Source organism: Rhyacophila brunnea, unplaced genomic scaffold (genome assembly GCF_057557595.1).
Source record: "Rhyacophila brunnea isolate RB1 unplaced genomic scaffold, BYU_Rbru_1.0 scaffold_15, whole genome shotgun sequence".
NCBI lineage: Eukaryota > Metazoa > Arthropoda > Insecta > Trichoptera > Rhyacophilidae > Rhyacophila > Rhyacophila brunnea.
The window spans coordinates 16,010,830-16,038,744 of record NW_028232806.1 but is presented as its reverse complement, the minus strand read 5'-3'; the positions used below and the strand labels follow the sequence as shown (position 1 = coordinate 16,038,744).

At 34.9% G+C, this 27,915-nt stretch overlaps 2 protein-coding genes across 2 annotated transcripts in view; one reads left to right on the top strand and one right to left on the bottom strand.

Moving 5' to 3' along the window:
* The window catches only part of Apoltp (Apolipoprotein lipid transfer particle), a 105,271-nt gene extending 93,864 nt beyond the window's left edge, over window positions 1-11,407 (bottom strand). Inside the window, exon 1 of the mRNA XM_085943006.1 lies at window positions 11,154-11,407. Within this exon, the coding sequence (XP_085799132.1) occupies window positions 11,154-11,235 (82 nt within the window). The 5' untranslated portion in view covers window positions 11,236-11,407. The remainder of the gene's footprint in view (window positions 1-11,153) is intronic.
* The window catches only part of LOC147074951 (uncharacterized), a 55,972-nt gene continuing 35,226 nt past the window's right edge, over window positions 7,170-27,915 (top strand). Inside the window, exon 1 of the mRNA XM_085943010.1 lies at window positions 7,170-7,287. Coding sequence (XP_085799136.1) covers window positions 7,206-7,287 — 82 coding nt within the window. The 5' untranslated portion in view covers window positions 7,170-7,205. The remainder of the gene's footprint in view (window positions 7,288-27,915) is intronic.

The window sequence follows — 27,915 nt, the reverse complement described above, 5'->3', positions numbered from 1 at the left end:
TTGCATCCCATAGCCACAAGCAAATTTGTGGTGTATATTTATTTTACTAAACTGTTCGACCCATCACGCCGGGCCCCCAGGTTAGAACCCTATCAGCCTCCCCCGTATTGTGGCCATGCCAACGTGTCAAGGGTTCCATCAAACAAAAATGCTCATGAATTATTGCTCTGTAGACACTTATTGTCCAACGAGATAAGAGTAAATGTTCAAATGCTCAATTTGACTACGGATAACTGATGAGGATAACTTTCTTGTCAACCAAGCAGTTTATCATTACTTTTGTCTTCAATACATTTATCTTTAAACTTAGTGAGCAGCGTTTTGCATATTAAACATTAAAATGAAACCTATATTTTGTGTAATAATTACAGATTAAAATTGATTTCATTATCTTACCATATTTTGCCCTGCTTTGACCCGGAGACTGACTAAGATGCACTAAGAAATTGATAATTTTAGTTAGGTATGTTTTGTTTATTCTTATAGTAAATATAATTTGTATAATAATATTATCCTACTGTGGTGATTCCCAAACATTTTTGTTTGGCAGAACCCTTGAAGCATTTTTTTTCAAATCTCACAAAACCACTACCTGGGGCCTTATGTTATAACTTGCGAGTTGAAGTCGCCCGGTCGACATGACGTCATATGACATCATTGTGACGTACTACCGGAGTGATAATAGCATTCGAGAAATTAACGCTACTCAAATACTGGCGTTATCCATTGTCCCCATACACAAATAGGTGTTTCAGCATAATAATATCTATGGTGAGCCGTGTGCGTTGGGCGGCTTGCCTCGAGCGTGTATTGACTTATGTCACAATTACGTCATGTCGTCAGGTGACACACGAGTCGATAGTTAGGAAATCGTAGGCCTGGCAGAGACACACCACATTAATATCTATGAAGGTTAATTACCTAATCGTCGTGTAAAGCAATAGGTAGTGTTGTGACGTATTTGGGAGACACAGAATTTCGCCCCTTCTATTTTTTTTAACACCTAAGGGCCATCCATATATGACGTCACGCTCTAGAGGGGGGTCTGACATAATGTGATGATTTGTGAAGAAGGGGGAGGGGGGGGGGGTGTCAGAGAAAATATGACGTCGCAAAGTAAACAAAAAAGGACCTGAATCCAATAATTATCAACTAATAACATAAAGATTAAAGAAATATATTTTTTTTAACGTTTAGGGTAGGGGGGGGGTTAAAAATAGCCAAAATCATGTGACGTCATATATGGACGGCCCCCTACCTGCTTACCCACATGAGATATCACTGTCAGTAATTACCTATCGAATTAAAACTTTGTAAACAAAATAGATCGGTACCTATACAAACAGTTTTTGTTGCTACACTTTGGATAGTTATCTTAACATATCCATTTATTTAATTATTTTCATGTTGTCCAAAACTAATGGGCAGATCAATAAAATAATCTTAATATTATATCAAAACATCAATACTATGTTGTAACTTGTACGTGCGTAGTAGGCGGCGATTGACAACTGCCCTCCTCAAGCTTTAATTCTTCATTCTTTTCCTGCTACAAAAATGCCAAGTAAACACTCGATGTATTTTAATAATACCTAAATATGACGCGATATTAGATATTATTATCTAAAAAGCTAAACGTAAAAATAATTAAGTAGTATTTTTTTTAATATATAATAGATTAGATACATACATCACACATCTGTTTGAAATTTTTTCGCGAACCGGTTGGGAATCACTGTCTTATATCAACGTATTTTTATAAGTACATAGTACCTATAATGTACTAAAATAAATAACATTCGGTAGAATATACGTACACCTAATGATATATTTATATTGGCAATGATTTTGTCTCTGCTTCCGTACACTAACTAGATAATATTATTTTAATTCACAAGAGCTGCAGTGAGAATTTTTGGCGCCCCAGGAAAACCGGTCCTTAAGCCGAGTTAACACGGTCCAAGTACGACCAAGTACACTTGGACCGAGTGCCATCCAAGCGCACTCGTATGAGACATCTTCATACTAATTATTCCTATCTAAGCTAGCTTGGATGAGTAGGACGCGGTCCAAGTAGCTTCTATACGAGTAATTTGTATGAAGATGTCCCCTAGATAAAATGCCGCCCCTAGGCAGTGCCAAAATGCCGCCACATTTTTTTATACTTAGGTACCGTACTTTTTATCATCCTTTCATGACTCCAATATCTAAGAAATGTGTTGTATGGTGGATACATTAGGTACTAACACAATAATATACCTATACTACTAAACCTAATTTAAATGCCATATCTACTTCAATAGACAATGTCCACGATTTCAGATAGGTACTTTTAAAAATACGCCTGATAACTTCCAAAACTCGCGAATAACTAACAAACATATTAAATTTGGATACATTTTAAATTATGTAAGTATGTACCTACCTATAATTCAAATATTATTTGCAAATCTGCACGTGTTATTGCTGTTCACCAATGACTCTTTAATGGGAGGATATTTTCGTTATTACTAAGTTTAGGTAGCTATTGCTATATAAATAATGATTCACCTCGATTTGCCGCCCTTCGGGTACCTGCCGCCCCCGAGCGACGCTCAATCTGCCTACCCCCACGGGACGTCACTGCACTCGGTCCAAGTGTACTTGGATCGTGGCAACGCGGCTTTACGAAGGTTTTTTAAAGGAAAGTTAAGAATATGCCTAATTATATTTTTAGATTCAAATATATTATATTCTTAGTGAACAAAATAAAAAGCGAATTAGGTACTTACTTCATTTTGAGTATAATTTACATCACAGGTTAATCACACAGATATAATTCAATTATAGTTTAGCTAATTTTGCCTGTTTATTAAATAGAAAGAAATGCAAATTTAATTTAATAATTCGTTGTTGAATTATTAAAACTCGTCAGTACTTCTTAATAAGTTTATAATTTACCAAAACTGTTTACTAAGGAGACAATTTCAATAAGGAAAGTCGAAAAGTTCGCAATAAAATTTATGTATATTTTTGAAAACTTCTAAGGTCAAAATCTATAAGAAATTAATTATATTGATATACTTACAATATTATCTTCTTTGAGGTAAAACGTTATAGGTGCGTAGGGACGTGCTCTTTAAAACGATAATTCAAGATGGAGTTTAATAAAGTCAACGCCATCAAAAAAAGATTCCAATAATATCGTAAATGACTTCATAATTTTATTGTCATTGTATTATATTATCGATAATGGCGTGTTTATTATATTACTATCAATACTAGCGGGGAAAATACTTATTGTGAATTGGAATTAAATTTTATTTTCAATAATATGTGAGTGACCGTACTTTTTGACCAATACCTAGCGTATCGACCCTTTTCTTTCATAATTATTATGATGGCCTAATCACTCTAATGCAATCCTATGCTAAGTGACAATTTATTGATTATGGGGTCACCAAAAAGTAATATATGATCGACATTACTCAATACAGAGGCGTCTCGTAGCGATATTTATAAGGCTGGCCACATAGGCAGGTGCCTTGCTTGGTGGCTACGTGCTAGCTGACATATCCTAGCGAACGGACGCACACTATACTATCGCAATGGCCACACTGCACGCTTCGCGCCTCGCTACGTGATTATTAGTCACCTAGTGAGTCTTCCGGCGAACAAACGTGTCGGTTATTTTTATTGCATCACCTAGTGATTTTGCAAAAAGGCGGATGTTTCTTCAGTATGACAAACGTCAAACACGATTATATTTTGAGGTTATGAATAATGACGCATGGGATGAATTGACATTATGCACCCAACAAGTTCGAATTTGAGACTTTCGAAATTTTAAACTTAAATTCTCTGTGAGAAGTAGCTTTCTGGTTAGTTTTGAGAGTGACATATCGTTGTTGACTTGAGCGCTCCCAAATGTCAAATGAATTTGTACCTAAGCACGTAGCGTGCAATGTGGCAGTAGTGTTTTTAGTAGACAAGCATAGCACCTAGCGAAGCACTAGCGAAGCACCTACCTAATGTGGCCGAAGCCTTAGACAAAATAGTTCTGAATAAAATAATATTAATAAAGCATTTCTTTTATTCAACGAATACCTAATTAATTCATAAGATTTTGAGAATGTAACATTCCATTATATTGAACATACATAACTTGAAAATACCTCAGATAATATACCTATCCCACTAGAAAAAATCACATCACATTTTAAAGAAATACGACGCCTGACGGGTTTTGAACCTTTATTGACGAACTGGTATCGCGCCAATATGCTTTAACCAATTAAGCTACAGGCCTCCCACTTAATTACGACAATTTAAACCGATAGGGCGATAGGTCCTACATGACATTAGCTTAATTGGTTAATGTATATTGTAATGGAACGGCAGGGTCATTTTCATGTTAACACTTTTTATATTATTTTGAACTGATTTTATTAAGCAGATTACAATTTAAACAACTTGTTGGTTGGATATAAACTGATTTACAAAGCTATTTTGGTTGAGTAGGTACCTACCTATATTACAAAAGAAACATTGAGACTACGTCATAATATGAAACTTCAAGACAACAATGGTCTGAAAATATGATACGCGCTAAAACAAATCAGTAGAAAGAAAGGTTTCGCAGACAAAAATAATACAAACATAATACAAAATGCACGCTCAAGTCGCTAGGCTAATATTATATTATTATATTTATTATAATATAATAATATTATATAATTATAATATAATATAATTATTATATTATAATGCACGGCAAAGTTGCGGGGCTATAACAATATTGGCGCGCTACCTACCGAATTTTTTTCAAGTGTGACTTTTTCTAGTGGGATATACATGGCCCCCACATCCTGAAGCGGGTCCCCAGGCCACGATATTTGACGGCCCCCCCAACATATTGCTAAGGTTAAGGGCAGTGTAATGTTCTATAGTAGTGTTTCCCAAATGGTATTCCACGGAATTCCGTGTATTTTTTTAATGTGAAAATGAAAATAAAGGGTATTCCGTGTATTTTTTTTAGCGATTGTTGGTATTTTAAACAAATCAGCTTGAATTATTCTCGGCACTCAGCATCATAGGTATTATGAAGCAGTGATCGCGACCCTTTTTTGTGATAGCCAAGTTACATGTGACCTTTCGCCATGTTGGATAAAAAATCATTTTTATTAGTCAGGAAACGCATTAAAAGTAATTATAAAATAAAATTCTGTTCGTCTTATAGCGCCGCAGGCGACTTTTTTACTATTAGAGCTTATATTACTATTCTTAGTGTTTATCTCACTTAACTGGTTGACCTGCTACGCCAGGTCCCTCCTAAGCCCGGGCCCCCAGGCTAGAGTCCTGTCAGCCCCCCCCCTTTGTGGGGGCCATGGGGATATACATATCTGAGGTATTTTCAAGTTATGTTAAGTTACGTTATGTATTGTAGTATGTTCAAAATAATATTAATTTAATTATTTTTATAAAACTTTTCCCCTTTTATTCGCCATATTATTATAGGTACTATACATAGCAGGAGGCGTCCGATTACGAATTTGATAAACGGGAGTTCAAGTAGCCATATTAATTGTTGGTGTTTCAATAATTTACGGACTCCATATAACTACCATGTGATTTTTATTACTCTGATACCTACCTCAAAACAGCGCTCGAAATGGAAAATTTTACGAACCGGAGCGCTTGATAATTTTACGAAAATATTAACACTGTAACTTATCTAATTCTATACATATATGCATTTAAAAAAAAGATTGTGTTAGATTTTTTTATAATATGACATATCTCGCTCAGACGGTCAAATTAATATTTACACGAGACGGAGCGATAATTTTGGGGATTGTATGAACCGGAACGGCGCTCCGGTGCGTTCCGGTCCATTTCGAGCCCGCCTAAAAATCCACAGTGGAAAAATTCAAGACCCTTCCATGAGGATTTGAACGTTCCATCAATTTGAATTATTTGGAAGCCAACAGTTACACAGCTGAATCCGGTCGCCTCAATATAATACTCAATACATGTTCAGTGACGTCCCGTGGTGGTAGGCAGATTGAGCGTCGCTTGGGGGCGGCAAATTGAGGCAGATCATTTGAAATATCTAGAAATAGCTACCTAAACTTAGTAATAAGGGAAATATCTTTCCATTAAAAAATTCAGCTCACAGGTTGGAAACAAAATGTATCTATGAATTACTATAAAATTTTTAACAGCACTATATTTTTTTGTCGGGTTCGCGATGTCTAGTATACTTCCGTTGTTCTTGGACGTCACGTCCAGCAATGACACGTGCAGATTTGCGGATTATATTTGAATTGTAGGTAGATACATGCTTATCTAATTCAAAATTTATCAAAATAGGTATGTTTACCTGTCACTCGCGAGTTTTAGAAGTTGTCGGGTGTATTTTTAAATGAATCTGAAACCATGGACTCGAAATATTGTATATTGAAGCAGAAATGGCATTTAAATTAGATTTATTGGTATATATCCATACAACACAATTCTTTGTTATTGGTGTCATGAAAGGATGATCAAAAATACTGTATGAAAATATGTGGCGGCATTTTGTCTAGGAACGTCACTGAATATGTTATGTACCTAAGTAGGTTTTATGCATATTTCATGTATTGTATTATGTTCCAAGGTTCATTAGGTATTAATTTCATTGCGGTAAGTAGCTATAGCCTTACCAATATAACTCGGTTTTTTGTCTAATACATATGGCGCCTGTACCTCAACGATCTTCGATTGGAAAAAGTCGAAGAATGTATTGTCACGTGGTTCATTCAAAAGTTATCATCTGGACAGCCAATATCCTGGTCCATTATTATGTATATTATTGTGAAAAAATGAGAATTTCACACAAGATTGAATGAAACCTCGAGTTGGCTCGTTGGGCGACCTGGTACCTTTACCTTTAGCCTTATTAGGAAATTCACGGGGATTAGCTTTCAGCTGACATACCTTCAATAGGCAATTGAATTTCTCACTAACATGTAGATGTATAGGTATATAAATATATATTACAATCTTTGCGACACGCGCTAGAGTAAGATAAAAGGTTTACAGATGTGTGAGATGGTTTGCTATAGTGTCGCCGCCAAATCTTAGTTTGTTGCTTAACTAAGCGTCGATAACCTGCGAGCGCGTGTTGCTAAAATTGCTATTTTTTGTGTTAAACATAAAGTCAGTGGTAAATATTTTTAGTTAAGATGGTTCTGTGTATTGTATTAAAATGTGGAGCCGTACTGATAAGCAAGAAGATGGTATTGGAAGATGGAAGAAGTTTCATAGGTAAGTTGATACATGTTCGTGATAATTTATTTGTATATTATTATGTATTTTAATATCAAGTGACGTAGTGTTTCTTTAAAATAACTTAAATTATGGATATCTTTACCTAATGGTTGCATTTTGACCGCTTAAAAATACTATATACTTAACGTAAAAAAAATAGAAAATTATATTTTAATTCTGAGCGTTTAGTGCGAGCACTAGCGAAATGGTCTATGGTCTCAAACATTTGTATACGAATGCGTTCGCTCGCCCACAAACCAAACGCACAGCACGCAGCTTCATTTGGCAATGCAATGGGTCTAGATGTATCTAAGTTCCAGACTATCTTCTTCCCCAATTAGTTCGGATAATAGAGGTTCTACTATATTTTTCATTGCAATTTTTTTTTGTAAATGTAGCCTTGTGTGCGCGCGTCTTATTGCATATCAGGTAACATTATATAATCGGAATGGACATAATAAAAATGATGTTGCAGATGTGTATTATCTTTCTTATAGATAACAAAATTATGTAAATTTACGAGACATTTTTAATTTACAATAATCAGGGTCGAATTGAGGAACAGTGAATACTGACAATATGTCAAGAAATAATTTTATTGTGGCGATATTCTTTTACCTAATCAACTGTGCAATAATTAATGCAGGAGATAAGAATTTGATTTTTTATTTCATAATTATTATTTTAATTACAGTGACCACATTTTCGAAGAGGGGAAGTAATATATATTTTGGACGTTTTCATGACTGTCATGATTTTCTTTTATAAAAAAGTTAAATACGTTATTTACATATAGAAAGAATTAATACAATACAAGTTAAAATAAAAAAAAAACTAAGAAAATCGCTCCAGAGACGAGGACGAGAGTTTATCTGTCCACAATGAAAGTCGAATGTTCTTTATTTTTAGCTTTTCTTCTAATTTTTCAATTGTTGAAATTTATAGAGAAGTGTACATTCTACATTCTTTTCCCCGTATCACCATAATCACTAATCAGTCTGGTTTTGCTGGATTCAGCGCTCGAAATGGAAAAGTTTACGATCCGGAGCGCTCGACAATTTTCTGAAGATATTAACATAGTTATCAAATTTGATGTGTATTATATAAAAATAAGTGTGTTGTATTTTTTGTTACATGGAATATCTAGCTCATACTGCCAACTTATTTTTTTTCACGAGACGGAGCGACAATTTTACCGATTTCACGAACCGGAACGGCGCTCCGGTGCGCTCCGGTCTATTTCGAGCCCTGGCTGGAGTGTACTAATAAGCTGTATGTAGGTACGCATTTTACCAATCGACAAAGAAAGGGAGGAATCAAAATTATCGATCATTTCTGCACTCTGCTCGAAGACTGAATCTACAATAATGATGTATCGTATTATTGTTTCATAACGAGGACTGGTTGGTGGCATTTATTCATTATGGATAGGTTAGATAAAACTGAAAAGAAAGAGCAAAAGTTGAAAACATCTAGATTCTGAATAATATACTTACATATACATTAATTTAAAAAAACAAGCGAATTAAAACCAATCATCGAAGCGGTAGGAACAGGATCAACGGTCAGTAATGCCATGCCTTGGGGCTGTATCACTGAAGCGATAACGAATCTCCATTTAGTGAATTACCAAACCAGGATCTAATTACCTAGCTGTGAATTGTAAATAATACACTTTTAATATTTTAAAATGAATTAATGTATTTTCATGGGATGGGACGCCATAGATTCTAACGCTTTGAGATCAACGAGTTGTAGGTAACCAAACATTACATTCGATTTTCACCAGAATGTTTAATTTCATGTAATTTGAAATATCCGATTAAATAGTGAGTCCAGTACCTATATTGTATCTTTCTATGTATTGTCATCTCATGTTTCAAAGGCGAAATTAAAATTTGAATAATAATTTCACATTTAAATCGTTCAATTAAAAAGTAAAATATGTTAGCCCTGGATCTATCTGTTAAACCTGGGGATCATAGTGCGTACCTGTGATCAGAACAAGGGGAAGCGACAAACGAAGACTGCTCTATTCACATCAATGATTTATTATATAGGGCTAAACTCGCATAGATTTAATGCATATTACATAAATACATTTTTTGAAAACTCGAAAAGCGTTAGGAGTCATTCATGGGTCGGCGTAATGGTATTGAGCGGTATGCAGCCAATGAGGTATCGACTGATTAGTATGGAGTGGTTTTCAGTCAATGAATTTTATATTGAGTTTGCCCAAACAGATGGTGGGCAATGTACGATTCCCGTTAGCAAGAACGTCTCCATTAGGGCAGTGAAAAAATCAAATCTCATTGCACGAGCTTCACTCACATGGGTCTTCAATATCATCATGAAGCAGTTTCAAATGCTAAATATACATAATTCAATATTAAAAAGATATACCTACATCAATATCGATAGTCGTTATTGGAATCGTATGATGGAAAATTGCGACCCAATTTTGGAAAAGATTTAGTTTTCCTGAAACGCTAGAACGGCATCTCAACACGTTAAGATTACAATTTTTCGTTGTAACCATTTTGTTTAATAAATAATAAATAGTTTTTCGAATATATCTGACAGATAAAAATATACATTGATCATTAATTAAATATTTGTAATGTAGGTATGTAATATTGTTTGAAAAACATATAATTGATATACCTACCTACCTACCTACCTAGAAGCTTTTGAAGTAGGTTTGCCCATTTTTGACCTTGTGGATAATAGATAATATACCTAAATTTAATATTGCATGTTTATGAATTTATATTTCTGTAACAATTTATTTAAATTAAATTTAAATTTTAACCGTTTTCGTTGGTTTTCTTAAGTATAAATTAAATATGTTATTTTGGTTGCGGCCCCTCGAAATGCTGACTAGGATTCAAATTATTTATTTTATAACACCTTTGTAATTTTATGGACGAAGAGAGGTGTCATATTATTATATTTTTTAAAGACAGTTTTAATTTGACACGTTTTCGACAACGAATATTATAATTACGTCAAAATATCACCAATCTCGCACAGACGGCTAGAATAATAGGTATTAAAAAATTATACGTAAGTACCTTGGTACGCACCTTTTCAAAATTGAATGTACATTATACAAGAGTCTTCTTCTTCGGCGACTTATAAACATGAGTACCTACCTACCTATCAACCTATCCATAATACCACATTTCAACAACCATATTTCGGTGTTTCACAAACATAGTGAACCAAGTCCATTCTGGTTATTTTTGAGTAAGCTAGGTTCACACATAATATTTCGAGTATTTCTAATTCATAGTATTTTAAATTACATTTGTATGTAAGGGTGCGTGCTTATTATCGTCATCATCGTCAACCGGGTCAATCCACTGGGACGTCCCGTAGCTCCTTGCACTCTCGTGCAATTCTTTATGAGTTCGTCTATCCGGTGGGTTTTAGGGGGTGTCCCTTTGGTAGTTTAGTGCCCCTTGGTTAAGGCTGTGTCCTTATTATATCAATGCGAAAAGCGTAGTCTAGATCAAGAACATCTGTATACCTACCTATAAAAATGTTTTCAATTCGCGTCGGAAAATTAAAATAAGTACATCGACATTTTATACTAGAACATACTGTTCGAAAATATACGTAAATGTATGTACACTTTCGATACAATTTTCGAACAGTTTTAAATACATATAGGTACAATGTTCATCTTGGTCTGGAATGGTATACCTACATACAGTTTGAAAAATAAATAAATAAAAGTACGTTACGAGAAAAATCTGTTTTGATTATTAATAATGTATGCAAAAGTGTATGTCTAATTTGGGGGAGATGTGGGAAGTACAGTAGGACAAAATTTCAAATAATTATTCATCAGCACTTACTTGCGTCAATTATTGTCAAGAAACTTAAAAAAATACACACAACACTAAAAATCCACACCACTTTTAGTTTACACATCTTCATAATATATTATTTTCGAATTGTACAGCAAAAAGCAATTGTTTTATTATAATATCACCTTCTCCGTTCGCACATTTTAAAAATTGTTATTAATTTTAATTAAAATTATATTAAACTTAATAAAGATTTAAGTTATCTTTCACCCTCCACGTCCGTTGACGAGTTGTGATGGACTGAAAAAATAAGTGTCCATTACTTTGGCGGAACTAACCGAATCCAGGGCCGATCAAGGAATAATAATATGTTTTATTTTACAATAACATGTCAACACATTGTTGAGATTGACTGTGGATGAATCATACGCGCTTAGTAGAGTGGTGTGCTAAGCAAAAGGGCGTTATAATAATATATGGAACTTTACAGAACATTATTTGGAAAAACAATTTTATGGTTTCGTCAAATATTTTTCACTAACTACTCTGTTAGAAGATGTTTCTTTGTCAGGATATGGCTTAGTATCCAGTATCCACGATACTATAATATACCTAATAATGTAGTAGGTTATACATTCATATAAAAAATAATTTTTGGACGTACAAGGGAATAAATTTCATCTCACAATCGTACCTACCTTTATATCAGGCATATCCTACTTCAAGTAGGTTGTAATTTATTTATTTAAGAAAAAAACACTGCGGACATAACAAATCAAAATTCATCACGTTCACAACATGAGATTTACATTAACAAAGTATATTACCCTCACAGGAGAGAAGTAGAAAAACAAAAAAAAATATAAAGCGTCAATGAAATTGACGCATAAGCAATTTATACAGTAAAATAAACTTTGAAAAATAAAATAATTAAAAGTCTTATTATTTATTAGTCATAAAATAAAGACATCGAAGAAATTTCTCTAAAATTAGCTTGTAGGAAACTTCATAAGGACTCCAGACCGATATTCAAGAATACTACACACTAATGAGACGTAGAGTGTGTGTATGACATTTGGATTCTTGAATGGTTTGGCTTGTCGGATGATGAATCCTAGAAGCTTACTTGGACGTAGAGCTGTTGAAGTTAGCGAGTGAAAAGGTAACGAAGAGTCAAAAATGATGCTAAGATATTTCGCCTCAGATTGGTGCTTTAATGAACTTTTTGACATCCCTAGACATTTTTTGGGTACTACCTACATACCGACCTATTTTATTAGTCATCATCTACTGAGAATTAAAACATTTCCACGCAATTTGAGGACTTTTAGGTAGGTACGCGGAGGTCTGAGGCACTGAGAGGTTTGGAGGCCCCCTTGTGATTTCTTTCCTGTGCGATAAACTGCCATTGAGTAGGGTACTTATTACAATAGAAAAATTGGAATAACAGAATAGGTTACCAGGATTTTGAATGCTTCCATTATTTTTTTAAACTAAGATGCCGACACTTTCTAACGAATCGACCGCATCGTCTGCTCCATGGAAAACCGCAACTGCCCTCAAAAGTTGGAATATTCGTATTAGTTCCTTCGTTTGCCGCCCTTAAGCAACTCATGACCTGCCTACCACCGGGACGTCACTGTTTACTATCCAGTATGAAAACTGTCAGTGATCTACATTACATTAATTTAGTAGTTGTTACTTTTAAAGAGTTCCCCAAGTAGTTCAAAATCTTATCCGTCATCAGCGTGGATGAAGGCCTCTCAAAACTAATTTCATTCAATTCGATCATGTGCGTTGCGTTACCATGTACTTTTTCTCATATTTTTTGTTAGGTCAGCAATCCCAACCATGGGTCAACATGGGCTTAATGCGGGATCTGTCGAGCTTTATTTTGATAGGAGTCTTGATTTGAAGTGTCTGTAAACCTTTTACTAAATTCTTCACTGATATCGTTTTCAGAAGAGATGTGGGGACTAAGATATAGTATGTCAATATAGACTATAAAATTGAAGCCGACAATTATTACAGGTTGCAATCGAGAACTATTTTACTCTCGTCTCGAGATATCTTGAAAAATTGTGACTTTCCTTTCTCTTTTTATGAAATTTGGAGATTCTCATTTTTAGAGATTTAAAAAATGAGATTATTGAAATATCTGCATATTGAATATTTCATTTAATCGGGGAAACGTATAAAATAGAAATACGAAAAAAACACAAACTAATACTATATTCCAAAAGATACATCCTTATTGGAATTTGGAGATCAGTGACGCCTATTTTCGTTAATTTCGCCCGAGAGAATAATCTAGAATTACTAACCATTTTTTTGATAAATTGGGTAGAATTTGAAATATGCAATCAAAACAATAAACACTGATTCTAGGGAATTTAAAAAAAGTCGAGAATCCATAAACTCGACTGACAATGATCATAAGTGGGTGAAAGCAGTGTCGATCGTTATTAAATTATGCAGATTCATACAACCAACCACCGCTTTCATCTAAGATTTGATAGCATGATTAATGTGGCTAATTTATTATTCATTATTTTTGCGGCCTACGATCCCCAGCGCGCCCCTGTCCGAATCCATTCCCAATAGGATCAGAGTCTCCGAGGGTCATGGGTCAGACGGCATGTTAAAATTTTATCAATGTTATCAGAAAATGTGGCAGAGCCACTTCACATAATAATATAATCATTGCTTGACGTAAATTGATTTGTCAGGAGACATTGGGCACCACAAGGAAATGAAATGATACGCGATTTAATTAATAACATCAACGAGATCAGAGATGATAACAACTGATAAATCAGCGTTGTGCATGTCATCTGTCAGGCTTATGTGGCCGACAAAATCAAAATCGTTCAAAAAGAGTGAAGTACTTTTTAAATACTAGTAAATATTAAAATCGCGGCATCACAAAAACCACTAAAAAGAGTACCTTATTTGATTAAAACCAGCAACGTCCCTAGGCAAAGTGCCGGCCTTAGGTCGATTTAGAATGCCGTCCCCTTTCATGTTTAATCTCAAATGTATGCAAAACTGTGCATATCTACCTATGTAAACATATTAAATACCTATCAACTCAAATGCAACAAATAATGACGTACACATGATCTACTGAGAATTTGAGCATTTCCACAAAACATACTCTCAAACATTGGTCGTTGTAGGGTCGTGGAGGCCTGAGGCGTTGACAAATATGGATGCCCTCTTTTGATGTTTTAAAACTAATATGTACTTATGTCGGTACTTTGTAACGAAGCTTCTGTGTCATGGGAAACCGCCAGTGGTTCCAAAACTTGTAATGATCATTGTAGTTCCTGCATTTGCCGCCCCTAAGCAATGCAATGTCTGCATACCCCACGGGACGTCAGTTGTTAAAAAGCTGAGATTGTTAATCTTCCTATATCAGGGATAACGAACCTATGGCACGCGTTGGAAGAGAAAAAATACCTATAATAATAATAAATGACAGATCGCATTGTATAAAAGATAGGAGGCAAATACTCTTCAATAATAAGCATTACGTTTAAGGGGGTACATGCTCAGCGTTTAAAAAAAAATCGGTTAGGTACATGTTCAAACACGCGCGTTAACATCATTTTACTCCCTACTTCAATTATAGTTTGTCAATTTATGGCTACGGCCGTATGTTGTAGCTTAACCACTGGGGAATGCCAAAAGAAATGGCGTATTTCAAAAAAACAGTACCTTATTTTTAGGTCAATAATTATTATAAAGCAATCATTATTCGTAGGATGTTTATCACACTTGAATGGTCAAAGACATAGCTTATAATGAGTATCTTTAGAATTATCTTCAAATATGTTAATCTTGTCCATTTTTTGAATAATAAAATGCCTAATTCTTGTCAAATTTGGGATCACAGAGAATATCAATATAATTTTTTATCGTAAATATTTCACTACAATAATATCGATATAAATTATACTGATGGTTTTATAAATGCGTTTAAAAATTAATAAATGTAAAATATTTTAACACCACTGCACATTTATGTACTTACTGAAATATGACTATATTCTAAAACATTAGAGCGAGAGGTATAAAAGAATACTATTTTATGTAATAAAAATACTTTACGCAGTCATCAAATGTTTAAAATAAATATAAAGGATAGTAAGGCTTCAAAATTATATAAATAGATTATCTACAACGTTTAAGGTATGTCCAGGATCATGCTTTGAAAATAGAAAAAAAGCTCAATTTTGACCCACGCTGAGCACGTCCGCCCTTAATGTAAATATAATTGCATAGGTCGATTCTCAGGCTTTATGCGTCACATATAATATTATCGCACTAACCTCATCAGGCGGCGGGAAATGCCGTGCCGCGAAGAGACCACTGTAGCGAGAGAATGCATCATGTGATCGGATCAATTTGTGCGTAAAGAATCAAAATAATTAATACATTTACAAACAATTTCATGTCTACCCACAAAAAATGGCTGCACCAAATAAGAAACAAAAACTTGATGGATCTAGTATATAGGTAGCCGTTTATATTTCGGGAATTTGCAACACTGGTGTTGCTAGGTGCAATTTGACTTCTGTATTTTGAAGTTTGACAATTTTAACGGCAAAGTACTCAGAACGTTTTAACAAACGGACGCTTTTTGTTTTTTTATTAAGTAAATTCATTTGAAAAATTTATCTCAGTCAAAAAATGGATTTGACTCGTGAAAATTTTCGTGCGATTATTTTTAACAACTTTCGACGTGGATTATCACGGAAACAGTGCATCGCTGAACTTAATGCTTTATATGGAGATGAAGCACCATCAAAAACTACGGTATATCGCTGATTTAGCGAATTTTATCGTGGCTGTCGTTTGCTCACAGACGAGCCTCGTGAAGGTCGTCCAAAATCAGTTGTTTCTCTAGAAAACATCGATGCTGCGCGTGAACTGATAATGCAAGATCGTCATGTGACATACCGTGAGAATGAGGCATCTCTGGGCATTAGTAACACTGGCGTGTATATGGTCTTGCATGAACATTTAGACGTAAGGAAGCTATGCTCGCGTTGGATCCCGCATAATTTGACAATAGCACAAAAAGAGGCGCGTGTCGATTGGTGCAAGGAAATGCTCAAAAAATACGATGGAGGTGCTTCAAAAATCGTTTATAAGATTGTTACAGGTGACGAATCTTGGATCTATACGTATGAGCCCGAAAGTAAACAGCAGTCGACCGTATGGGTCTTCCAAAATGAGTTTAAACCAGCAAAAGTTGCTCGCGCTCGAAGCAAATGATCGCCTGTTTTTTCGGAAAAATGGGTCATGTCGCAACTGCAGCTTTAGAGAATCATAGAACCTTCAATTCTGAATGGTACCCCCACCATTTATTTTGTTTTCCAGAAGTTTTTGGTGAAATGAGGAAAAGCAACCGTCGGCGTCAAATCATCCTTCATCAAGACAATGCGAGCTCTCACACATCGGCTCAAACAAGCGCCTATTTGAGCACTCAAAACATCAAATTGATGGGTCATCCGCCGTACAGCCACGAGTTGACACCAAATAATTTCTTTTTATTGACCCGACAGTCAAAGATAAATTGCGTGATCAACGATTTTCTACACGCATACTACACAGGGTTGAGGCATTCAAAAACCATGTTTTGGAGTTACCTTCTACAAAGTGGCAAAAATGCTTTTCAGATTGGTTCAAACGCATGGAAAAGTGTATAAATTGTCGTGGAGAATATTTTGAAAAACTGTAAAACTGTTTTCATTGATAAAAATTCGTTTTTGTTTGTTATTCCCGAAATATAAACGGCTACCCTCGTAGTAGTTAATTCTGGCAGACAGTTTCAAGATTGGTGGACCGAAATGTATGGCGTAATTGAAAAAAGTGACAAAGCTATAATGTGTACTATGTTCTGTCAGTGGTATCTAGAACATCATCATTGAAAAACTATTTTTTTCCACATGAAAAACTGCTGGGCACGTTACAGTCGAAAAATAGTATTTGGCAAATTTTGGCACGCGTACGTAAAAAGGTGCGCCACCCGTGTCCTAGGTATATGGTGTTAAAAACGTGAGAGAAACCGATAGGAAGAGTCAATGCATTCGAAATGTGGAGTTGGTCAACGATACTCAGTATTACATGAAGATTTTTATTTGCCTATACGTACATAGGTATTATTGTATGTATTAATAATGACTTCATTATTTTGTATTTTACAAAAATGATATAATTTTCCAAGGACATCTGTCTGTAGGTATGTATTGTAAATTACTGCCGAAAATCAATGAAGAAAAATCATTTTTTCGATAAATTTTCATGAAATAGGTACTCAATATTTTTGGATTTTTCAGAAAGATTGTGATTTATTTACGAGCAATAATATTGCCGATAGCTGCATATCCGAAGATAATATTAGGTAGGTACTAGGTACCTACCTATATATCGATTATTTATTTTGATACTCAGTTTTTTCTATCCATTTACAGAAAAATAAATATTATATTTTGTATTTTCTAAAATAAGGTAGGTAAGTATTTTTTATATTATTTTATTGACATGCTTCATGAAAAATATTTGGTTGATTCAAAGAGATTGAAAGACTGTCCAAGAGTCCAATCTCTTTGGGTTGATTGATAATATAGTGCAGGATCCCATCAGTGTTGCCATCTTTTTCTATGCTGATTATAGTACAAAGGCGTAAAAATTATAGTATTTCTAAAAAATATATAGTACTTACAGGAAAATTTTTCGTCTTGAATCCTTTAAAATTATAGTATTTTGGTATATTTGGCGTAAAATTATAGTATTTTACGTTTTTGGTAGAATTAAAATTACAGTATTGTACTATAATTATAGTACGGTTGGCATCACTGGATCCCATAGACTTTTCGTATACATAATATGCGGAACGCATTCTGACAATGAATAGGTTCTAGGGGTCACAAAGATATATAATGTCGATGTTGCCAGGCGATATTAGTGGTCATTTTTTTTATTGAGGTTTTAATTTTTTTCTTATAACCCACCAAAAATTGTTCTAGAGTTCTTCAATAAAACCAAGACCGAATCAGGGATTGATTGAAAATGCAATAATTGTACCATGCCACAGGCATGGTCGTAGAACGGTTCGTCCCATTTATTATTTAAATTTATTTCCCAAAATATTGGATTTAGTTTAAATTTGTCAAGAGTGATATGCACATATGATTCATTGTATTTACACTGTTTAAAGCTTTCAGACACAAGTTTATTATTTATGGAAAAGCTCATCTGATCCACTATTTGAGCCTATCGATTTCCTACAACTTGGCTATGAGTTACGAGAAAATAATTTGTATCCAAGACAAATGACGAATGAACCTCTACCAAATTATTTAGTTAAACCATGCAAATGTAATTCTTACATTATCATGTAGTTATAAGAAATCGGCTTTCCCATGTATATCATTGTGCAAATGTGTAAGTAGTGTTTGTAAAAACTGTGATCATGATACTTAAAGCCGTTTGAACACTTAGCTTGTTTCTTTTTTTTTTAATAAATGTGTACTTAGTGGTTATCGTTATTTCATATATTCACCTACCTATATATGCAACCTACACTGTTTCTGGATTAACCACAATCTGGGTGATTCTATACAAAAATGCTACTAAAAAAAATAATTTAAGCCAAGGAGGATCCTAAGAATCGATAATTTTGAACACATTGCACTACCGGGTATTTATATTTTTTCAAATGGGACGGACCGTTCTACGACCATGCCGATGGCATGGTACAATTATTGCATTTTCAATCAATCTCTGATGCGGTCTTGGTTTTATTGAAGAACTCTAGAACAATTTTTGGTGGGTTATAAGAAAAAAATTTAAACCTCAATAAAAAAAATTGACCACTAATATCGCCTGGCAACATCGACATTATGTATCTTTGTGACCCCTAGAACCTATTCCAATTGTCAGAATGCGTTCCGCATATTATGTATACGAAAAGTCTATGGGATCCTGCACTAATATTAAATTATCAAAAAAATATATAGCAATCAACTTATCCCGTGATACTCAAATTACGAAGAAACTGTCACCGTAGCGCTTCAGTCGACGATGTTGTTTACAAAATCATTTTTAACAATATTTATTGTATACTATACCATGGGTAGCGAACCTATGGCACGCGCTGTAATTTTGCTGGTAGGTACGCTAAATAATCTCAAGATGAAATCAATTTTATAAATAAATTTGCGTTTTTTATAAGAATATTCTTCATCGGTCGGACGGTCGTCATTATAAACAAGCATTTGGTTTAAATGGTTTGACACCAGTAAATGCTTTTGGGTGGCCATAATAATGTTCTAATTATTGTGAATGCATGACAAGTCAATATGTGATTTTTAATAAAAACAAGTATCTGATGTAAATCGCTTGTCATCAGTTTTCTCACCAGCATGGTATTTTTGGGTGGTTATACCTTCTACTTAAAGCTAGGCTGGAGTGCTTTTAGCCACCTGAATAATGTCTTCAAAAGTGACCTTCCACTGTGCCTAAAGTGCAAAGTGTTCAACCAGTGTGTGCTTCCCGTAATCACATATGCATGTGAAACATGTACCCTAAGTAAAAGAGATCCAGAAACTTAAGAGTAACACAACGTGGTAAGGAGAGGTGCATGCTGGGCATAACGCGAAAGGACAAAAGGAGGAATCAGTGGATAAGGAAGCAGACAAGGGTTTGCGATGTGATAGAGTTCATCAAAAGCCTCAAATGGAGATGGGCTGGACACAGCTCGAAGAAGAGACAATCGTTGGACAAATTTAGTCATTCAGTGGTATCCAAGAGGTACAAAACGTCCGCAAGGCAGACCTAGAGGCCACTGGATCGATGAAATGATAATGTTCTGCGGAAGTACGGACACAGCTCGAAGAAGAGACAATCGTTGGACAAATTTTGTCATTTAGTCATTCAGTGGTATCCAAGAGGTACAAAACGTTCGCAAGGCAGACCTAGAGGCCGCTGGATCGATGAAATGATAAAGTTCTGCGAAAGTACGTGGCAACGCAACGCACAGGACGGAGAGAAGTGGAAGCAGCTTGAAGAGGCCTTCATCCAGCAGTGGATAGAATCAGGCTGATGATACCTTCTACTTGTGAATTCAGAAATATCATATTATTGTTCCTCGGTTTTTCTAATGAATGTGTATCTGGTCAAATCTTGTGCTTAAGAACAAATATCGCAATTAATTGAGGTTTTATCAATCTGTTAATAGGTACATTTGTTAATACAAACCTCTACTCTATGGAGGTTCATGTGATCCTATTAGGATCGGACATGGTCGAAAAAAAAATTATCAATAACAATTATTATTGTAAGTATTTAAAATTGGTTTTTATTATTTTATTTTTACCATCACTTTATGGAGACGACAGGGCGAAAATAAAAATATATAAAATTTATAATAATCAATTAATACTACTAATAGGCACATAAAGCGGTTACAAATTTATAATTTACCCTCAATATTACCAATTGGTTTATTATTACGAATATTTTGACACGTAAGTAGGTACAAAAATGTTTGCCATCGCTGTATTATACAATTGCTTAGCTTGTAGTATATACATTTTGTGGGCCTCCGACTGACGAAAAATAATTAAAATATCAATAAATCAACACGAGACAAAATATTGATGTGTGTAGACTGTGGGCATAGGGTCGGCGAAGGCGCCTGAAATATTTTTAAACATCCGATTGATTATCGCATGACGTAAGCTTAGTGAATTGTACGAAGATTATTTTTATTTCTGTAACGGATTCTTTAAAAAATATACCTAAATATTATAGCTTCCTTCGTTACGATTTTAAAGTAAAAATGCCAATGCCAACCGTCACGGAGAGAACTTAAAAAATAATGTAGATACAATATCTATGGTAGATGCACTGGTACAAAAATGTCATACCTACATTGAATTGGAGCAAAGATATAAATATTTCTATTTATGACGTGCTGAACATGTCTTCCTATGCATGCTAAAACGAATGATTACAAATATCAACTCAGCAAATAAATATAAGTAGGATACAATCGGTAGGGAGCAGCGATTAAAAGTTACATTATTCGCAGTAGAAAAACCTGTCTACCTACTTATCACTCAGTTTTTTTGACTGGATTTTCTTTTCAATATTTCTTACAAGTCAGTTAATACGTTTTTCCCATTATTTCCAAATAATTACAAGACAAAACGTTTTCGAAAACCACACATTGCTCAAGGTCAGTGTCGCTAATATTTTGACTATGAAAAGTAAAATAGTAAGTTAGGTATATTGTAATTTTACGCCAAATGTGCCAATATGTACTATAATTTTGAAGAATTTAAGACGTCAAATAATTGGCGCAGTACTACCTATCGCAGATAGGTAAGCTGTATTGTTTACTGTAGGACTTTCGTACAATAATTTACTTAGAAAAAAGATAGCAATACTGTTCAGGATAGAAAACATCCATTGTAAAAAATGGTAGTTAAGATTCGGTATTAAAATAATATGTTCCTTCCAATTAGTGATAAGCAATCTGCATCCTGCGGGCCCAATCCAGCATCCAAAGGATTTTTAAGTAGGTATATTAATATGTCGAAGAAGTTTTTATTGTTTTGTAAAGAAGTAATCGGGTGGATATTTTATTATGTGAAAATATACATACAATATACAGGTATATAACGGGATATCGAGACGTATACATAATACCACATATTTATATTGAAAACAATGAATGCAATGTCCTGCAGTTGTCTGCCAGTCTTCTCCGTGTAGTTCTTTGATGAGAGATGATCTTCCACTCTTCGTAGAATTTCTCCGCCTTCAAGTGGATACTGTGATAAACTTGAGCCGTCCAAATAGGAGAGAGAAAAAGACTGACTAGTTAATTCACAGTCAAGCCTAAATTCTCTATCCTACGCAAACGACACTAGCGAAGTCTTCAAAACACGAGGCACGCTGGAGTGTGGACTGCATTCGGGAATCCACTGCAAAAAATGGCGTCGGATTACAATTCGGAATGAAGAGACGGAGGGAAGGAAGGGAACGGCGGAATGACGAATCGATGATGCAAGCTCCCGCTCAGGAACACACAGAATTCCCCGCTCCACGAGTACCGCCAAGCCAGCTAGCTACACACCAACATACACATACCCGCGTTTATTTATTACTTCTTATTAGTAATTATTACACTATTATCTTATGCTACTATACAAGCCTATGGCACGGCACAAATCCATTCCGTAGGCACCTTACCTTATCCACCCAAAAAGTAGAAAATCCAAGTGGGGGGGGGGTTACTTATTTTTACACAGGTAAGTATTACGAATATGAATTTTCTTATGACTAGTCCCATGTTCAAATTTATAGTATTTACAACAATTATAATTATAGTTAGGAATGGAATCATAGGTACGACTGCCTACTATAATTTATCTGATTTCCCTGTGGGTCTATTAATTCTATTCTATACTTATCGACCGATACAATGATAAATATTATCAAACTTAGGGTAGGTTTGTATCAAAGTATTAGCACTTATCGTAACAATTATAATACTTTTAACATAAATACTATGTACTATTACTTAATTACTTTAGCGGTCGATAATCGCCTTGCGTATAGATAGAATAGACCCGCTGGTCCAACACGACAGTTAAAAAGTACATAAAGAAAAACTAAAAACTCAAATAATTTAGAAGACTAAATACAAAAAAACAACGAATAAGGGATAACGGAAGTACTTGACAACGACACGCACGTAAGACCGAGAAGAGTGGATACAGCAAAAAGAGTGGATCGAGAGTGGTTGAGATGGTGATGATAATTACCTAATGAGTTTAATTCAAGCTTTCGTAAGTAATTTTACACAATACAAGTAAAATGATTCGACAATAAAGTTGAGTGTGAATTTTTACAGAAATGGTACGAAATAGTGAGCTATCAAATTTAAGCTAATCCGAGTCGCGCACGCTGAGAACGTCCGATGATCGTGTCATATTTTACAACTAGGATGCCACGTCAATACAAATGGCATACTAAAACCTGTCTTCTTTTCAATCTATGTTTCGTCCGTGCACGGTTGGGTTGGGTCGATCGACCTAAATGTGCACGCAAATAGCGATTTCAATGTTGGGGACACTATTAGGTACCTACGTGTCCACCCCGCCCACCTAGTCTACTTTTTTCAAATGTGCAAAATATAATAAATGTATACTTATTACAATATATTTATAGAAAAAGTACTTATAGCCAAGAATAAGATAATCCAGGCGAGCTTTAAAAATTTGAAAAATTTCGTTATCGTATCGAAAAAAAATGTTGAAAGTAAAGTACCTACCTATCAATACTTTTTTGTAGGCACATCTCTATATTATTATTATTATACATTTTTGTATTATATAATATAAGTAACCAATTTATAATAATTAGAAAAAAGCTGCCCCGCTAAAACAAAAGTAATCATTTAACATTGTAATACATAAATCAATAGAAGCACTCCATGATGTGACTATATTATTTATTTTCAGTTATACTTTTATGGATCAATATGACACCCAATTGTATTATATTCCAAGAATATCCCTTGTTTGTCAATATACGTAAGTTATCAATGTTATCATCATCATTGTTATCAAATTACTCTTAATCACACAATAATAAAATTGTTTGACGCCTTACGCTTTTAATAATGTGTTAATTATATTATAATCTGTATATTCAATGAATGGCTTCATATTTGTTCGAACCTAAATAAATAAGCTAGGTACCTATACGATACGATAATAGATGTACATTTCAGGTAAATTGCGACATCAAGAACCTACATAGATGTTATTGTTCTATCCAAATTCTAAACGATAATTAATACTCATATTATATATTTTGTTTTTGAAAACAACCCATTTAACGAATTGTAATTATTACTTTTATAAACATCACTAACCGCCCACTATGGAGCAGAGTTTGGCGCGTCACGTTTCTGAACGTCGGGTCGTGAGCCTTGATTCCGCGTGAAACTCACGTTTAAAAAGAAAAATCAATATGTAGGTATTTGAATTCAGATGAGCGAATGAAAGTGAAAGAACGCCTTGTATAAATTCTACATAAACCATTCCCTCCTAGTTAAGAGTTTTGCAGCCACCCGCCGGCAAACAAATTAATTCCATATCGATTCACTGTGTAAACCTGTAAACGGTAAAACCATAGTTGGTATGACGTGGGTATGCATATTGCATGCATACATTTTATGACGTAATTTCCTTTAGACTCGGTTAATCAGTACCTACTCATTTTGAAATCTAAAATCAAGAAATATAGGCTTTGCGATCCCGGAACCACATCGGTCTAGATTTTGAAATCTCAGGAGGTTGAAAATACTCCCGATGTAATTGTATGTAGGTATATACCGATATAATTCTAGTGTTACATATGCAAAATAAACAGGGTTGCAGAGTCGTGATTTATTTTAATTTTGACCGAGTTGTAGTCAAAAACCGATGAAAAACCATATTTTATTACATATCCGGGTAGGTAGGTACACCTAGGTTTTTTTAAACCTACAGTAAAGCACAAATTGAAAGGATGCGTTCGATTTTAGTTTATTTTTATGTTCCGACCATTTTTCAACCTTATTACTAGAGAAATAGAGATAATAAGACATGTCGAGTCGGAAGCGCTGACAGGAATGGTGGCCTCGTAGGAATACCTGTTTGGCGCATACGATAAAACACTACATATTGGGAATTTACTTGGGTACTTATATACATTAATAGTTATGCTGTCAGTTTTTTATACGCTTGAGAGAAAGAAGTAGGTACCTACATAAGAATTTTCTTAATTTTCGAGAATTATTATTTCTCGAAAAATTGGAAAAAAATTAAAACCGAAAAAGAGATCTAGATCAAGAAATCACAACCCAAATCCCTATCCGTAACTAATGCGTATTTTGAAATTACAATTTTAAAGTGTCCCTTTGTTAGTATTAACGAAAACTGTTTTTTATTTGTCTGAAATTATTATCGGTTGTCTAAACTCTAAAGCTTTTGCCAAAAAGTACCTTCTGTGTACCTAGTTCCGCTTCTTTTCGTGGTGACTTCCCATGGAAACTACTATAACATAATTATTATACATTTGCTCGCAAACAAATAAACAATACGTACCTAGGTATATAACAATGATGTCTTCTAAGCTGTATAAAAAGCGTAATTACAAAATGTCTGTGGAGTGTGCATTTGTGCTAAGGCGCTTACAACAAATATGCAGGTAAGCTATTTGTCATAATGTGATATTATCAAAGGCTAAATTACCAGGGGGGTTGTGTAGTGATCCCCGTCGAACCCAATAAAGGATAAAACAAGACACCAATAAAAGTACACACCTACCTACATCGAAGACTATTGAATTTTTAATAAAATATTAATTTAAATACACGTAAAAAGAGTCAAGAGTCAATCGATCGATGATCGGATCACGTCAATGATTCACTACGCCTACAAAATTCTGGAAATTATACCGCCATATTAGTGGATAACGATGACGTCATGAAAATCCTAATTTTCAGTCGGATTGCGGCATACATTTTCCGCGACCTACATTTAAATGGCGGCCCTTTCATGACACATATTTTTCATTTGTGCAAGAACATTTTACATATTGATTTAGGTACGTAAGTATTTGATTAAAATAATAAAATACATTGCATGCATTTAGGGAATATTAAAATGTTAGTTAAACCATAACATAGGTATAAGTTTATTCTTTACCCACATTCATGATGCTACCCGTTGGACGATTCCAATTAGGAAAATTGACAATTACTTTTCCAAAGTAGGCACTAACAAAGAAAACTGGTTTCGGCGTCGGTCGGGAAAGATGATTTTGTCGGAAGATGTAATTTGGCCATAATAATATGTCCAGTAAATTGAACAGAATTATTTATACAACGCGTTCTTTATGTAAATTCGCGAATATTGGCAATTTTCACAAAAAGGTAGTCGCGCCCGCCTCTCGCTTCGACCGTTCGTGGGCGCGGCACTTTTACAGACGGACCCGACGGCCCTGGATTTGCGTCAGAATCTAGGTACATATTCGTTTTAATCAGTCTGATACATAAAAGAGAGTAGTATGCATAGGTACAACGATAATAAATGAATACAATTAATTACTCAGCCTGTTTCGCCAAATTCAATGATGGATGCCGTCTGCCGTCCGCACCTTGAAATGATCCGAGTAGTGGGTTCCCATAGTTCTCTGGACCTAATCGAGGATGCCGTGCGATGGGAGGCTCGAATTTAAACGTGGCTTTAAATGCTATCGAAACAAGAGGACAATTTCTGAATGTTTCACAAGACAATTTTCACGTTCGCGTTGACAGCTCGCTCTATCTGTGAAAACGCAATGGGAAACTGAGAAAAACGTATCGCGCATGTGCAGCAATCGCGGCGCGGCCCTGCCGCCAGCCGAGAAAACGTCACGAACAAAGGGCCGACCGCCGACCGGATGTCGGTTGCATAAAGAAAATTCCGAATCTAGGCCATTATATAAAAATCCCCGGAATCTATGGTCCAAGTCCCGGTTCCCGGACAAATACGTAATTATTATTGAAATCTATGACAGTCCCGACTTACCACGAATATGTGGCAAGCTCTAATAATAATAAAGTCTGAGGGTACAAGAATAGGTAATTAATTAGATGAAAGTTATAATATACCTAATATTTTTTAATAAAACAGAAGTATAGCAATTTAAATGCGTGAGTAGGTATATCATTAATTCTCAACTACGGATGGAAAAAGTGTACAATTATTAATGTACACCATTTTACTGTATTCCAAAAATGCTGAAGAAAACCTTATACCTACCTAACTAGAATCCAACTAAATGCATGACATTAAAGCATACGATACCTGATCCACTGATTACGTCCAAACTAACATACATCTGTCAGCTAAGAAATAAACATTGTAGATACCTATAAAATATTTGATAATCAGATTTGTGCATTTGACCTCTCACTTACCTATCCAGATACTTTAATTGCTTACGTACTTACCTAATGATCAATTAAATCACAATGATTTTCATTCCGATTAAAAAGTATTCACCCTTTCGTTGATTAACATTTTGGCGCTGCCTTGTTGGGAAACCCTGACGGCCTGACGCGTGCCTATTCCAGACCGAGAAACATCGGTTCGGTGATCGTTGTATTCAAACTTCGAAAGTTTTAACGGTTTCCGACATTAAACATGGTCTGATGCAATACTTGTAGTGTATTTTTGTTATTCGACGATAGAAAAAAATGTCTATAATGTACCTACACTGGCCTGGATTTTCGAATAGGCTAGGAACAACCACACCACATTCAACAAAATGACGCCATCACGTGTGACATGACGCCATTTTCTTCGACGTAATGCGTGAACGTTGGGAATGGATCAGGATTACTGATGTGGGGAATTTGGCTTTTTATTATTCTAGGGTAATTGCAGAGTAACTACTCTATATCGTCGTTGTCGGTTAAGTGTATTACAGCGCTCGAAATGGAAAAATTTACGAACCGGAGCGCTCGACTCATTTTCTGAAGATATTGACATACCTAGTTAAGTATCAAATATTATTTGTGTATAGAAATAATTGTGTTAGATTTTTTGTTATATGGGCTGTTTAGCCCAGACGCTGAAATTATTTTTCCATGAGACGGAGAGCGATAACTTTACCGATTTAGCGAACCGGAACGGCGCTCCGGTCCATTTCGAGCCCTGGGTGTATACGAGTCCAAAAACCAAACACGACG